Raw genomic sequence first — 14,958 nt, 5'->3', positions numbered from 1 at the left:
CCACTTACAGGAGACATGAAGAATGTGATTGTGTAGTTGGTGTGGCATAAAAATCCCAAGATCAGCATCATACACATGAAAACATTTGCTCTGAGGGCTGGAGTGATAGCACAGCAGTAGGGCATTTCCCTTGCATGCGGCTGACCCAACCGACCCGGGTTCAATTCTTCCGCCCCTCTCAGAGAGCCCAACAAGCTAACGAGAGTATCTCGCCTGCATGGCAAAGCCTGACAAGCTACCTGTGACGTATTCAATATGCCAAACACAGTAACAAGTAGTCTCACAATGGATTCGTTACTGGGCCCGCTTGAGCAAATCGATGACCAATGGGAGGACAGTGATACAGTGATAGTAGATAGTAAAATGTTTAAGTGTCTGCTGATGCAGACAAGAGATTGCAATAAAAGTCTAATGTCCTATGATGGAGTGATAGCACAGCAGGTAGGGTGTTTGCCTTGCATAAGGCCCACACAGCCGACCCGAATTTGATTCCTCCACCCCTCTTGGAGAGCCCGGCAAGCTACTGAGAGTATCTCACCCACACGGAAAAGCCTGGCAAGCTACCCGTGATGTATTTGATATGCCAAAACACAGTAACAACAAGTCTCACGATGGAGACATTACTGGGCCCGCTCAAGCAAATCAATGACCAACAGGAGGACAGTGCTACAGTGCTACAGTCCTCTGATAAGATAAAGAACATTAAATATAAATAAACCGTTAAGTCATAAGTGAAAAAAATATAAAAATCCCTTAGCAAGCTAGGAGGAAACATACCTTCCTTAATCTAATAGAGTGCTACCATACGCACCATACTCAATACCACATGCTGAAAAATTTGTCACTTAAAGAAGCTCTTTTACTTCACTGTATATTTTTACATGAGCGAGACTGTTCTGCATCTGTCTCATTCTCTCTGACTTCACTCAGCATGACAGCCTTTAGTCTCATGCATATTGCTGCAGATTACATGGGGGAAATATAAGACAAAGAAGCATTTCCTTTATGCTTCTTGTAAAACTGGTTTCAAGGCTCTGAGTTCCCTATGTTGTTGCCTGCTCCTGAAACTCCATGTCCTCCATTCAAATCTGAATGATAATCTAGCTGAATAGAGCATTCTTAGTGAGGTGTTCATTTCATTGAATTTTTGTACTATAGCCCTCGATTATCTTATGGCTAGTAAAATCTCATTTGATAGACCTCTATGAATATTTTGAATTTTCTTTTGTATGTAAGTTCATTTTTGAATCTTGCTTCTTTTAATAGTCAGTCACTATTTTTGGCTTTTGTCAAAATGTCGTGAAATGCCTTATAATTAGTGTCGTGGAGTTTTTCTTTTATTTAGATCTATGTTTGCTGTGATTCTTCAGGCCTTTTGGAGCTCTCTGCCTGTACTCCTCAATTCTGAAACATGATTAGTTATGATTTTTTTTAAATTATGGTTCTTCATTGAACTTGCCTTCCTGTTTTTCAGGGACTACAGTGATTCTGATACTGTTCCTTTTGACATCATCCCATAATTTTCTGGTGTGCTGTTTATTTCTTTTCAGATGTTTCCTCATATTCTTCTGTTTTCTAGAGGTTTCCTCCATCTCATCCTGAAGCTCATTGATTTTTTTCCCCCTCCTAGCTACTGTTATTCTGCTCAGATCGTTTATTGCTTTTTTAAACATCACTTACTATACTCTTCATTTATGTCACTTCTGATTATTGTGTGTGTGTGTTTTTTTTAGTTCTACTCTCACACTGTCTTGTTCTTTACTAACTTCTTATGTCATTGTTTCTTTGAGCTCATTAAAGATCTTCAATATAGTGTCCTTAAAGTCATTCTCTCAAAGTTTACAGAGCTGATTGGTACTGGTAGAGCCTATTATTGTTTTCACTTGGTAAGTTTTATGGGCTTTTGTGCATCTTCTTCATTGTGTTTGTTCCTGTGCTGAGAAAACAAGCTTTTAACATGTGGAGTAGTGAATGTTTAATCTATATTTATCGTGGTGATAAATTTAGATTTACCTTACAGTATATAGTTATCTTGTACAGATATCAAATATTTACTCTATGTTTATACTATACAGCAGAAACTAATAAAATATTAATTGTAGCTCAAGAACAGTCAAAATAGAACTATTAATAAGGCAGTGTACTTGCCTTGGAGCACTTACAACTTTTATGGTAAAACAAGAATATAGACTACTAATACTGCAAAAATGAAAAAAGTAGCAGACATTGATGAGGACCTTAGGTAACAGTTGAAAACTTTCCATCTGTGTTTGATTTTGATAAGTAATAAATCAGTCATACTGTTAATCTTTAAATCATTGTTACGAATTTAAATGTGTTACATGTGTCTTTGCAGCAAATTTATTTCTGATCGTGAAAGTAGAAGGAGTCTCACCAACAGTCACCTGGAGAAAAAGAAATGTGATGAATATGTAAGTATCATTACAATGGCACTGTAAAATGGCACTGTCCTCCCGTTGTTCATCAATTTGCTCGAGCAGGCCCAGTAACGTCTCCATTATGAGACTTCTTGTTACTGTGTTTGGCATATTGAATACTCTCGGTAGCTTGCCAGGCTGTTCGAGAGGGGCGGAGGAATCGAACCTGGCTCGGTCAGGCTGGCTGCGCAAGGCAAATGCCCTACCGCTGTGCTATAAAGTATGTTTATTTTTTAATCACATGTATTGAGATATTTCTAACATGTGTAGCATAGTACCAAGAGCATAGCTAAATATAGTCACTAGACTATTTCTCATAGCTCATGTATTTTTCTCATAAAATCTATTTAAAAAACCCAACTAGACTTCTAAGGAAAGATTTCTTGAATTTTATTTCTATGTTGATTCTTAACAGTGCTTTAAAATCTTTTGTATGATCAATTTTGTTGTGCTAACATTTTGCCTAGTGTGAATGTTTGTGTCTTTGTTCAGATTCCAGGAACGACCTCCTTAGGCATGTCTGTCTTCAACCTAAGCAACGCCATTATGGGCAGTGGAATTCTAGGTCTGGCATTTGCCCTCGCTAACACTGGAATCCTACTTTTTCTGTGAGTGTTGACATTGTAGTACTTTTCATTTAAAAATCATATGTTTCTAAATTTTTAATTATAAAACTGTGTTTTTCTTTTTACATATGACACTGGAAATATTTCTAAATAGCTTTATATTTCTCTTCATTTTTTTCTAATTTGGTTATCAGTATATACTTTAATATTATTTAATGATTTTTCAAGATTACCTGTTTGCAAGAAAAAGGAAGAAGAAAATCTTTTTATTAATCACAAATACTAAACTAAGAATTTGTAAAGGGATAAAAACATGTATATAGCATTATTTTTTTAAATTTTGGACTCTTTATACATAGCTTTAAATCTCAGTGATCAAAATATTTGTTATTTAATCCAGCCAGTTACCAGCACAACATGAATTGCTTTAGAGCCTATATGCTATATCCAAAGATAGTTGCAAGTTTGTTTATAATACATATTTAAAAGCATAGAAACATTCAGTGTTTTGAAAATGAGAAATTTGCATGTGCTTTTTCTCTGAAATTCAATGAAAAGCATTCTTTTCTTTCTTACTTTTGTTGCTTAGGAGGTCAGAACTCTCTGGGCAATTCTCTGTCAGCCAGGCCAACAGTTTAATACTAATGAAAAAGCTTGAGGCTGTTGTGCTGCTCAAGTCTTGCTGTGCACACAGTCACTTGGGTCACGCCAGTGGTGCTGGGCACCTAGCATGCCAGATTTGGCACACTCAGAGTCCTGCAGGCTGCCACCAGTGGTACTTGGGAAACCATGTGATGTCGGGGATAGAACTAGCATCAAATGCATGCAAAACATGTGCCTTAACCCCTGTACCATCTCTTGCCTCATAAAAAAATTTCTTTTATGTCCAGAGAGATAGCACAGAGGATGGGGTGCTTGATTTGCACACAGACAATATTAATTCAATCCTGAGCACTTGTGTGGTTTCCTGAGCATAGCCAGGAGTGATCCCTGAGTACAGTACTAGGAATGAACCCTGAGCACTGTCTGTGGCCCAAAAACTAAAAAAAAATTAAAAGTAAAGATTTTTCTTTTTAAATAGTTTACTTACTGTTGAATGGAACTTTGTGTACACAATGTACATAGATACAGAGTGCATATTTTCAGTTGAAAAAAATTTAAGACAGAACATAGAAATTATCCTGAAAGTTCTTACCCTCTCTGAATCTCCTCTTAAGACTCCGAGGCATGTCAGTAGTGCTTCAGCTGATGAGATAAAGATAGTTTTTTTCCAAATTGATAATAAACCTAGAGGGTTTATTTAATATGTAAGTAAAATGTAAATGATACTTTGAACAGTATTGGCTGATTATTTTTTGCTTTTTTTAAAAATTTTTATTAGTGAAACACCATGAGGTACAGTTGTAGACTTACAAATTTTTGTGCTTGGGTTTCAGTTATACAATGATCAAGTACCCATCCCTCCACCAGTGCCCATATCTCCACCATTACTGATCCCAGTATCCCTCCCCCCCATCCCCCCATCCCACCCTACCTCTGTGGCAGGGCATTCCCTTTTGTTATCCCTCTCCTTTTGAGTCCTGTGCTTTGCAATAAAGACATTGAGTGGCAATCATGTTCAGTCTATAGTCTACTCTCATCACGCATCTCCCATCCTGGGAGGAACCTCCCAACATCCTTTATTTGGTACTCCCTTCTCTATCTGAGCTGCATATATGCCAAATATGCCAGCCGAAGCCACTAGAAAAGAACCTAAAAAAGAAATTCTGAAAAGTGCGGATGGGTGGAGGGGGATGCCAAAGAGATAGTACCGCAGGTAGGACGGTCACCTTGCATGCCAGCAATCTAGGTTCAGTCCCAGGCACCATATATAGTCTGTTCAGACCACCAAGAGTGATGCCTGACCATAGAGGCAGGAGTAAGTCCTGAGCATTGCTGAGTGTGAACCTTTCTGCCCACCCACACACATAAAAGAAATTAGAATGAAGCAAAATAGTCTGTATAATTATAAAAATAAATTTAGACGCTCTATACTCATAAAAGATCCTATTAATCAGTTTGGACTATGACAGAATTATAGAATGATTGATTTAAACAACAAAAATCAAAAATCTACTATTTGCAGACTGGAGTTGGGGAAATATAGATCGTCGTGCTGATTTGTCATTGAATTATTGAATGAGGACCTGCTTCCAGATCTTTGGACAGCAATCTTTTTCTTGTGTCTTTGTGTCTTACCATCAGTGGACTTGGGCTAGGGGAAAGTGGGAGATGGAAAGAGGGAGAGCGTTTGGGTGTGTCCCCTAACCCCACAAAAGTAATTGCATTAATTGAATTAATGAAATCAGTGCTCAAATAAGGTCCCTATATTCCAGTTAGGTATGTTTTAAGTTTCTCTTATAGACTCCACCCTTCTCTCTCTCTCTCTCTCTCTCTCTCTCTCTCTCTCTCTCTCTCTCTCTCTCTCTCTCTCTCTCACTCTCTTAACCTCCATCATCCCTCCTTCCTTTTTCATGCAGTTTACTTGTTCAAAAACAGGACCAATATATCTCAAAGAGTTTCCCACATCCTGAATTATTTTGCAAGTATCCCTATGGTGCTAATCATTTTTTTTGTTTTATTTTTAGAGTGCTTATCATGTTAGATCTTTTCTTAGTTGTCAAATTGTCTTTCTTTGTCTTCTCAATTTAAGACAGGGGTGAGAAGTGGAAATAAGATGGTACAATTATACTTTATTTTTATCTTATATAGACTATAAGAAAGTACTCTATAGGCAGTAGCTTCCCTTGAGGTACTGTAATAGCCTGTTACTTGAGGAACTGCTAGTATTATTTTCTTTTCTTTCTTTTTTTTTTCAAAATAAATTGTTGTATCACCATGATTTACCAAGTATTCATAGGACAGTTGTTTCCGGCATTAAATGTTTCAACACCAATCTGACCACCAGTGTGACCTTCCCTCCACTAATCTCTTCAGTTTCCCACCCACCACCACAGCCTGCCCCCTTCAGACACAAACAAATTTATTTCATATTGTTTGTTTTAACACAAAGGCAAATGGAATTGTCAAACCTTAGATAGATAGTAGTCAATTTGTGATCATTTTTATATCTCACAGTTATGTTACTAAAAGTTATTTTCTGAGGATCTGCTGTGCAGTTTAGTGTATATTTTCTGTGTTATTGTTTAGGCTCATTGACCTTGGTGGGCTTCTATGAAGCTTTCCATCAAACATGCTGTGATCCTACTGAACTGATAGTATTATGAAAGTCTGAGGTGTTGCATGGCCAGGTATGTGGCTGCACAGTCCAGGAGCTATAGATCTAGGACAATTTGGTGGCTTGACAGTTTGATGAGGTTCAGTTGTGTAACTGGGCCATTTCTAAGCTGGAGGGTGTTGAGTATGACTGCCCATTGCTGTACCTTCCAGCAAGAAAGGAAATCTTCCCACACTCATTCTGAGAAGGCCCCCGTGTTCTAAGCTCTGACAAGTCTGCATGGGAAGATTTGGCAGTATCTTATTCTCTTGGAGACATGACACTGAATGGTTTCCCTGCTGGTGTGATCATATTTTTTCTAGAGCTCTCATCATTGGGTAGTCAAATAATGCAGAAAACTTTTTAGCCTCCCTGTCTACAGTGACTAGATCAGACTATTATATATTTGGAAACCAGGTAGAAAAAGAGAGGTAAATATTTCAGTATGCCTTTGTTGACCCAATCCCCAGATTTCATTATTGTACCCCTCTTCCATACAAATTGTCTTTAGAATCCCTTTCACAGAGATGTATATTTTATTCTTTCCAGCAAAAGTGTCTTTAGACTTTCCCAGGGTCATAGAGGAGCATGCACTCAATATTATAGAAAAGGAGTCTGGTCTGGTGTATGTAGCTATTTCTTGAAGTTTGACAGATCCTCTTTATCTTTGCTCATTCAATTAGAACCTTTCAGGGATCCTGTAAAATAACTTTATTCGGAGTTCAGATCCAGGAGGCCTCATATGCCTAACCTCTAATGTGACTTTCTTCATTGCCAGTGTAAGATTCAGCTTTATATTTTCAAATTCTGAAATTTGGTTTGGTTGTTTTCTTGGGGAAGAGCATGATACCCAGCTCTGCCAAGGGCTTATTGTGGCTTTGCGTGCAGTGATTGGGGACCATAAGTAGTTCCAGGGATGGAACACACATTGACTGAATGTGAGACAGGTATCTTTTTGTCTCCTCTCAGGACTTAAAAGAAATTCTTTTACTGGAACATTAGGAGGAAGCAGGAATAAATTCTTGCATTCCATATACCATTCCTAGAATTTGTTGATTGTTCCTAGAATTCAGGAATAATCTTCCATATTATGACTTCAGTTTCTTATTGAAACAATTAATTAAATATTAGGTTGATGACTTTTCATAGTTACAGGAAGAATTCCCCTGAATAAACTGTTTAGTTATGCAAGACATGTGAATAGTAAGCACAGTACACCAAATCTCCAGGTTAAGGGCCAGAGAGATAGTACAGCAGGTAGGGCATTTTCATTGCACCTGTCCAACCAGGTTCTAGTCCCAGCATACCTTATGGTCTCCTGAGTCCACCAGGAATGATTCTTGAGTGCAGAGCCAGCACTAACCCCTGAGCACTAACTGTGTGCCCCATAGACAACAAAATAAATCTCCAAATTAAGACTCACAAAGGTGTACCAGCAAGACTCTAAAAGACCCTGAACATATGCTTTTTATGCAGGCGCCTAGGATTCACATGCCCTGTGAATGGGGCTGGATTTGCATTCTAAACTCAGCACCCCTGCAAATGACTCCAAGAACCATTAGATATGTCCCAAGAAACAAAGCAAAAAAAAAGACTCATAAAGCTAATTTTATTAAGAGCCAAACTTACAAGTTTTCACAAAATGTAGGCTTCTTGTACCTCAGAACAAGGACTCATTCTACGGCTTTGGTAAAACCAGCTGCTCCTACAGCTGCTCCAGGCCAAGAAGCAGTTGGCAGGATAGGGACATTTCATCTGGGAATGACTCTGTTCCAGACACATATTGACCAACATGTGAGAGGAGTCCAAGGCCCTTCAGAAAAGCAGCTGGGTAGGCTCCTCTGTGTCTGACTGAGCGAGTACGGAGCTCTTGCTGGACTTGTTTCTTTTTGTTGGATGAGTTTGGGGCTCATTATTTTACCCGACCATAATGGCTGTCATCCCTGTTGAATACACTACTGATTCAACTACATTCAATGAATTCTGCCCTATTTTAAGAATGCTGTTAAGGTTTCCTAAACTCTTAGACCTCATGATCATATTCTGGGTACAAGATGTATAGTTATGGGGGATCTCTTAGTTTATGATTATTCAGGAGGTAGATGTTTCAGATAAAGAGGTTGTACCCTAAGGCAGCAATTTGGGGGTAAAGTACAAGTACGCAAGTTAAAATGCTCCTGTCGAGCTACATTTTCCTAAGAGTGGGATCTAAGGAAAGAATATTGCGTGCTTTAGAGATCATTCACTGTAACCTTTTCTGTCTTGAATCTTTTTATCACCTCCTCAAAACCCCATCATAGCAAAAGTAGGAATCAAAACAAATATTACTATGAAATAACGATAGGCTTTTTTGTGCTTTTGTTTTACATTTACCTTTGCCCCACTCTAAGTCCAAACAGGAAAGTTACTTTTTAAAAAATATTTTGATTAAAGCCATATTTTCTAGAAAATTATTCACCTTACAACATATCATTTCATCACACTAAGTAAATCAGATGTTTATTTCACTATGCAGAATTTGATAAAGCAATATATGCTTATATATTTTTTTCTATAATTTATTGACTTGTGTAATTCACGGATCACAGTCCTCCCATTGTTCATAGATTTGCTAGAGCAGGCCCAGTAACGTCTCCATCGTGCGACTTCTTGTTACTGTATTTGGCGTATCGAATACGTCGCGGGGAGCTTGCCAGGCTTTGCGGTGCGGGTGAGATACTCTTGGTAGCTTGCCGGGCTCTCCGGGAGGGGCAGAGGAATCGAACTCGGGTCGGCCATGTTGGCTGCGTGCAAGGCAAACGTTCTACCACTGTGCTATCGCTCCAGCCCGACATGTGTAATTATTATTAGTAATGTGTATTAGTAATGTAACCCTAATGTTTAAAACTGTAAAGAAAGAAAATATGCGTCCTAGGGATGCACAGGTAGGGCACTTGCCTTGCTTGCGGCTGACCTGGGTTCAATCCCCAATACTATACAATCCTTCAATATGGCCAGGTGTAAGCCCTGAGTACAGCTGATGTGGGCCAAAAATCTGCCCTCTCCAAAAAACAAAAAAGAAAGAAAAAAAACACAATTTAAAGCCTAATTTATCACCACAGAATGCTCAGCAATATCAGTTTTATTGTAAACCTCAAGTGTGTTAACAAAGTCTTTTAAAGGTTTGTTGGGAGTTGGAGAGATAGATCAGTGCTTAGGGCACTTGTCTTGTACTTGCCTGACTAAGGTTTTATCCCTAGCATCCCATCCCATATGGAGCCCTGAGTCCACTGGGAGTTATTTCTGAGTGGAGGGATAGACGTAAAACAATAAAAGAAGAAAGATTATTGTTACAATCTATTTAAAACAATAGTATTGTTTATTTTATTTTAATTGATTGTAATTCCAGGATTCTTTGACTTTCACCATTTTCTATCTCAGTTGTTAGCATAACTGTACTTCATGGTGTTTCACTAATAAAACAAATAAATAAAAATAAATTTAAAAAAAAATTAAAAAAATAAAATCATATAATAATAAAAAAAGATAAGGTATGGGACTGGGAGAGAGTATACTATTTAAGGTCCAATTTCTAGCACCATGTAGACCCTAGCACTACTGCTCGTAGCTCTGGAGGCCCTAAAGCCACAAAGTGTGGCCTGGGTATCTCATGGCCCAGGTATCTCGTAGCCCCCAGGTGTCTCATGGACCCCAGCTGTCTCATGGCCCCAGGTTTCTCATGGCCCCAGGTGTCTCATGACTCCAGGTATCTCATGGCCCCTGGTGTCTCATGGCCCCAGGTATCTCATTGCCCCCAGGTGTCTCATGGTCCCACGTGTCTCATGGCCCCAGGTGTCTCATGGCCCCACGTGTCTCATGGCTGCAGGTATCTCCAGCACTGAGGACTCCAGCAGCACTGCATCCTTGGGCCCTCGCATTCAACAGTCAGCAGAGAATTGCCAGTGGAGGCCCACTGCTTGGTAGCCCACCCTTCATTGTGTGTTCACAAAATAAGTGAGGCTCTCTCTCCTGCCATGGGCATTAGGTGGCCATGAGCCACTTCCCCACCCTGGCCTGCCACCATCAACAAATGCAAGAGGGAGGGAATAAAGGTGCCGCCAAGCTGGTTGGTGATCAGTTGCCATTTATTCCAATCTCCACCCCACTGTTTATTCCATTCTCCCCATGCCCCATTCCAATCTCACTGAGTGTCGCACTCTAGTCTCACATTGTCCATCATTCCCATCTCCTCCTGTCTCTCGTGCTATCCTCTCCTGCCCATCTCGCTGCTTTAGTCAAGAGCCCAACCACCAAGGTTGGGGTAGCAACTACACCTAAGTGAGGTAGCACAATCAATATTTGAAAGCCCTTCCTTCTGGGGAAGCTCTTCTGAGACAAAGATCGCAGCCTGGTAGAATTTCATCTAGGCCATATTTCTCCTTTCCTTTGTTCATAAACATTAAACAGTCACCTTAAATTTACTTCTTAAGAATCTTTCTGGTCATATTGTATACAGTAAGAGATATATTAAACTGATAGGGTGATTCTCCTGGGAGCATCTTGCTATAGATCCCAGACTACAGTTCTCAGGTCAGTTAGTTCTTTCTAATCCTAGCAGTGCCTTGTCCAGTCACTTCTCTTTGGGTCATGACAGAATTTGTGCATGACCATGCTCTTAACTTATTTTAAGTTTTATGGCACTTGGCCTGTCCCATTTCAATGCCAACATAGCTCACAGCTTGCCCTGGGTCTATCCAGTCCCTTCATTGGGACCCTTCTTTTGGGGTGCTTGGAACTAAGGGCAACTGAGGCTTCAGTTGATTAAATATGGCAGATGCGCAGGCATAACTATTATTCACAGTCAAATATTATTCAGTCAATTAACTCCCAAATTACAAAAGCATAGCATTAACTGTCTTCCTGTGTCTATACAAAAAGGACATTGGTCTAAAGTGAACTATGCAAAGGACATAGGGAAAGAGAAAAATAATATTTCACTTACAAATACAAAATCCAGAGTCCTTAGAAGGATCTGACCTGGTTAGGGGAAATGAGTGATTAACAGATAGAGAAAGCAGAGCACAGAGAAGTTGAAGATGAATACTGAGGAAATGGGAGTGCTTCAGGAGCATTGTGATGGGTATTACTCAGTAAGTCTAAGGAAGAAAGACAAGGAAGAAAGGACAAACTAATATTATCCTACCCTCCACCACCCAAAAAGGATAGGGTTTCTAAATGCACATCTTGAAATGTGGTATTCAAGAAGTTTTACAACAAGGGATGTGGCTCAGTAGTAGAGAGAATGACTTTCAGATGAGGACTGTGTTTAATCCCCAGCTCTCAAAAACTAAAGGACTAAGTCTTTTTAGTATCTATAGGACAGCTGTGACAGTGAATGCAGGGGACAAGCCGGGAGATGGAGGTATAAAGAGGGCCAGTGGTGACTGGAACCTAGTACAGCCATATGGTGTTTGCTAAAATATTACTATTATTAGTAAGTAGTGCTAAATAATGCTTAGCATGTATTGAATAGTAACTACATATGCCAGATTAACTTATTGATTCACACCAAACAATACAGTGAAGTATGAGTTCCATTTTACAGATTAAATAATTGCAATTGAATAGCTTAGAACATAAGGGACTCTAGTAGAAATGTATCTATCTCTCCAGGCTGCCTTTTAGTGATGTGTCCTTCAAGATTCAATGTTAATGTGTATCAGAAGATGAAATTTAAGTTTTTCCATAAGTAACTTTAAATCACTTTGTAAAATCAGTTAAGATCCCTAAGTTATTTTGCTACTATTTCATCAAGAATCATTGTTGTTCTAGTAATTAAAATAGTTTAGCAATATCCACTATACCAACTATGGATCAGGGCTGGTCAAATTCTGTTACAGCAAATAAAATATATGCCTAAAGTGGATTATAAAACAAGTAAACCTCATAAACTGATTCATACTGTCATGTTGACTGCCTTTCTGTCATGTGATACTTAATATTCCCTACTGCCTTTCTGAGTCCATGAATTTAATTCCTTTCGAGGACTTAGCTATACTTGTTTCTATTAAGAATTGAAAAACAGCAGGGGCTGGAGCACAGAAGGTAGGGTATTTGCCTTGCAAGCAGCCAAACCGGGTTCAATTCCCAGCATCCCATATGGTCCCCTGAGCACTGCCAGGGGTAATTCCTGAGTGCAGAGCCAGGAGTAACCCCTGTGCATCACCAAGTGTGACCCCCCCCAAAAAAAAAGAATTGAAAAACAGACTGGTGAGGTAGTATAGCAGGTAAGGTAATTGCGTCGCATGCAGCCAACCAGGTTCTGTCCCCAGAGTCCCATATAGTCCCCTAAGCACAACCAGGAATAATTCCTAAGTGCAGAGTCAGGAAGAAGTGCTGGGCACCATGGGGTGTGGCCTATAAACAAACAACCACAACAAAAAGATTTAAAACCAAAATCAAGTTATAGCAATTTTATTGTTAAGGAATTGGTTAATAACACGATAGTTCCATAAAAGAATATTAGACTACTATTTAGAGTAAAACATGTGCACTTCTATGGAAAAATTTCCCAGTAATGCTTTATATGAAAAGAAATAATATAGGGTGGACATGCACATGGATGGAGGCTGCATATATGTGCATATAGTGTACAGAATATTTGGAGAAATACAAGAAAATTACTTATTGACAGTGACAACAGGGTCTGAGAATGGATTAAGTACTTGCAGTTTATACTCTTTGAAAATAATTTTGTTTGGCCATGTGTTTTTAAGGGAGGAAACTGAGGGGAAAACTATTCGTGGGTGGGGTCACACCCAACTGTGCTCAGGGCTTACTCCTGGCCTGTGCCCAGGGATCCACTGTTGGTGCGCTCGTGGGACCATAGGGGTGCCAGGGATAGAACCTGGTCTACTGCATGCAAGACAGACACCCTACCCACTATTGTATTGTTCCATCTCTAACATCCTTTTTTAGAGAACTTAGAGTTAGCAATGTGTTAAGTTCTGCTACTTCTTACAGAAAACTTGATTTTAAAAGTAAGCTTGCAATGGAAATATGTAGGCCATGAGAACTGAGTAAGCAAGTGGCATTGTGTCATCTATTCCACAAAGCATTTTCCACCTCATCCCTCTGTGTTGGCCACACTAACCCCCTGTACCGCACCAGTCACCATTACCTGTCCAGGGCCCACCCCAGTGTGTCTCCTCTCTGCTTTCCATTCCCGATGCTCCTGTAAGGCCAGGTCACACCCATCATTAAAGATGATTCTCTGATCCTCCCTTCTGATGAAGAGAGAATCTCCCTTTTCTTTTTGGTAGAATCTCTATCTTCTCAAACTAAATAGCACTTCTATTATATTGACAAGTTTGCCTTCCCATTTCAACTCTGAGCCCTACAAGAGAAGGATTAATATCTAACTATACTTATTCAAATCAACCTCTTCCTTTAATATAAACAAAAACCATGCTTTTATATACTGATTCTCAATAAAGTTTCACCAAAATAAATTTATTCTTTCACATAAATACCAAAGATTATACTTTTGTAAAATTGAAAAAGGAAAAAAAGCTTGCACTGGAGAGATGGTACAGCCATTAAGTTGCTTTCTTTGTCTAAGGCCAGTCTGTGTTTGATCCTTAGCATCACGTATGATCCCTTGAGCACTGCCAGGAGTCATCCCTGAGCACAGAGCCAGGCATAACTCAAAAACAAAACCAGGGGGCTGGAGCAATAGTACAGCGAATAGGGCGTTTGCCTTGCACGCGGCAACCCGGGTTCGATTCCCAGCATCCCATATGGTCCCCCAAGCACTGCCAGGAGTAATTCCTGAGTGTAAAACCAGAAGTAACCCATGAGCATTGCCGGGTATGATCCAAAAAGCCCCCCCCAAAATACCCCAAAATTTTGAAAATAAGATTTAAGAGCAAATGGCCCTCATTTTCATTACAAACTTAATAAAAGGGAGAAGGGATGATCAAATGAAAATTTGGTTTACTCTCAAATTTTAAGTAGGCTGTGAAGATCAATGAAAATACTATTATTGCAGAACTCACCAACAAGAGTTAATACCAGTAATTTTCACTTTGATGCGGATTATATGCCTTAGGCCGACCTGAGTTTGATTCCTCTGGTCCTCTCCAAGAGCCCGGCAAGCTACCAAGAGTATCTCGCCCGCACGGCAAAGCCTAGCAAGCTACCCGTGACATATTTCATATGCCAAACACAGTAACAAGTCTCACAACGAAGACGTTACTGGGCCTGCTCAAGCAAATTGATGAACAACGGGAGGACAGTGCAACAGTACAGTGCTACAGTTGTCAGTGAATTTTTTTCTCTTTTCCTTAAGATTTGGTTTCATTTCTGTTTTTGGGAGGCCTCAATCGGCGGTGCTCAGAGTTTACTCCTGGCTCTGTGCTCAGGAATCAGTCCTGGAAGTGCTTGGGGGACCAGATAGGTGTCAGGTTGAACCCCAGTTGGCCACGTGTAAGACAAGCACCCTACCTACTGTATTATCTTTCCAGCCCCATGTTCTGGTGGACTTTATCACCATCCTGCCACCAACAAGATACAACAATTATACTGGCTATGATTACAGTGTTACAAGCAAACCAGTAAAACAGTCAAGCTGCTAAAGTTAAATCTTAACAATAAGAGATGCTGGGGTCAGAGCGATAGCTCTACAGGCTGAGTGCAGGCTGGAGGCCTGCATTGGGTC

General features: G+C 39.7%; 1 protein-coding gene across 1 annotated transcript in view; it reads left to right on the top strand.

Moving 5' to 3' along the window:
* SLC38A1 (solute carrier family 38 member 1) overlaps nucleotides 1–14,958 on the top strand; it is a 63,532-nt gene that overhangs the window by 12,055 nt on the left and 36,519 nt on the right. Inside the window, exons 3-4 of the mRNA XM_056117791.1 lie at nucleotides 2,357–2,432; nucleotides 2,931–3,046. Of these exons, the coding sequence (XP_055973766.1) occupies nucleotides 2,357–2,432; nucleotides 2,931–3,046 (192 nt within the window). The remainder of the gene's footprint in view (nucleotides 1–2,356; nucleotides 2,433–2,930; nucleotides 3,047–14,958) is intronic.

The sequence above is a fragment of the Sorex fumeus genome, unplaced genomic scaffold, assembly GCF_029834395.1.
Source record: "Sorex fumeus unplaced genomic scaffold, SorFum_2.1 ptg000036l, whole genome shotgun sequence".
Lineage (NCBI taxonomy): Eukaryota > Metazoa > Chordata > Mammalia > Eulipotyphla > Soricidae > Sorex > Sorex fumeus.
The sequence above is the reverse complement of the archived record's forward strand: the minus strand, read 5'-3'. Positions and strand labels throughout refer to the sequence as shown.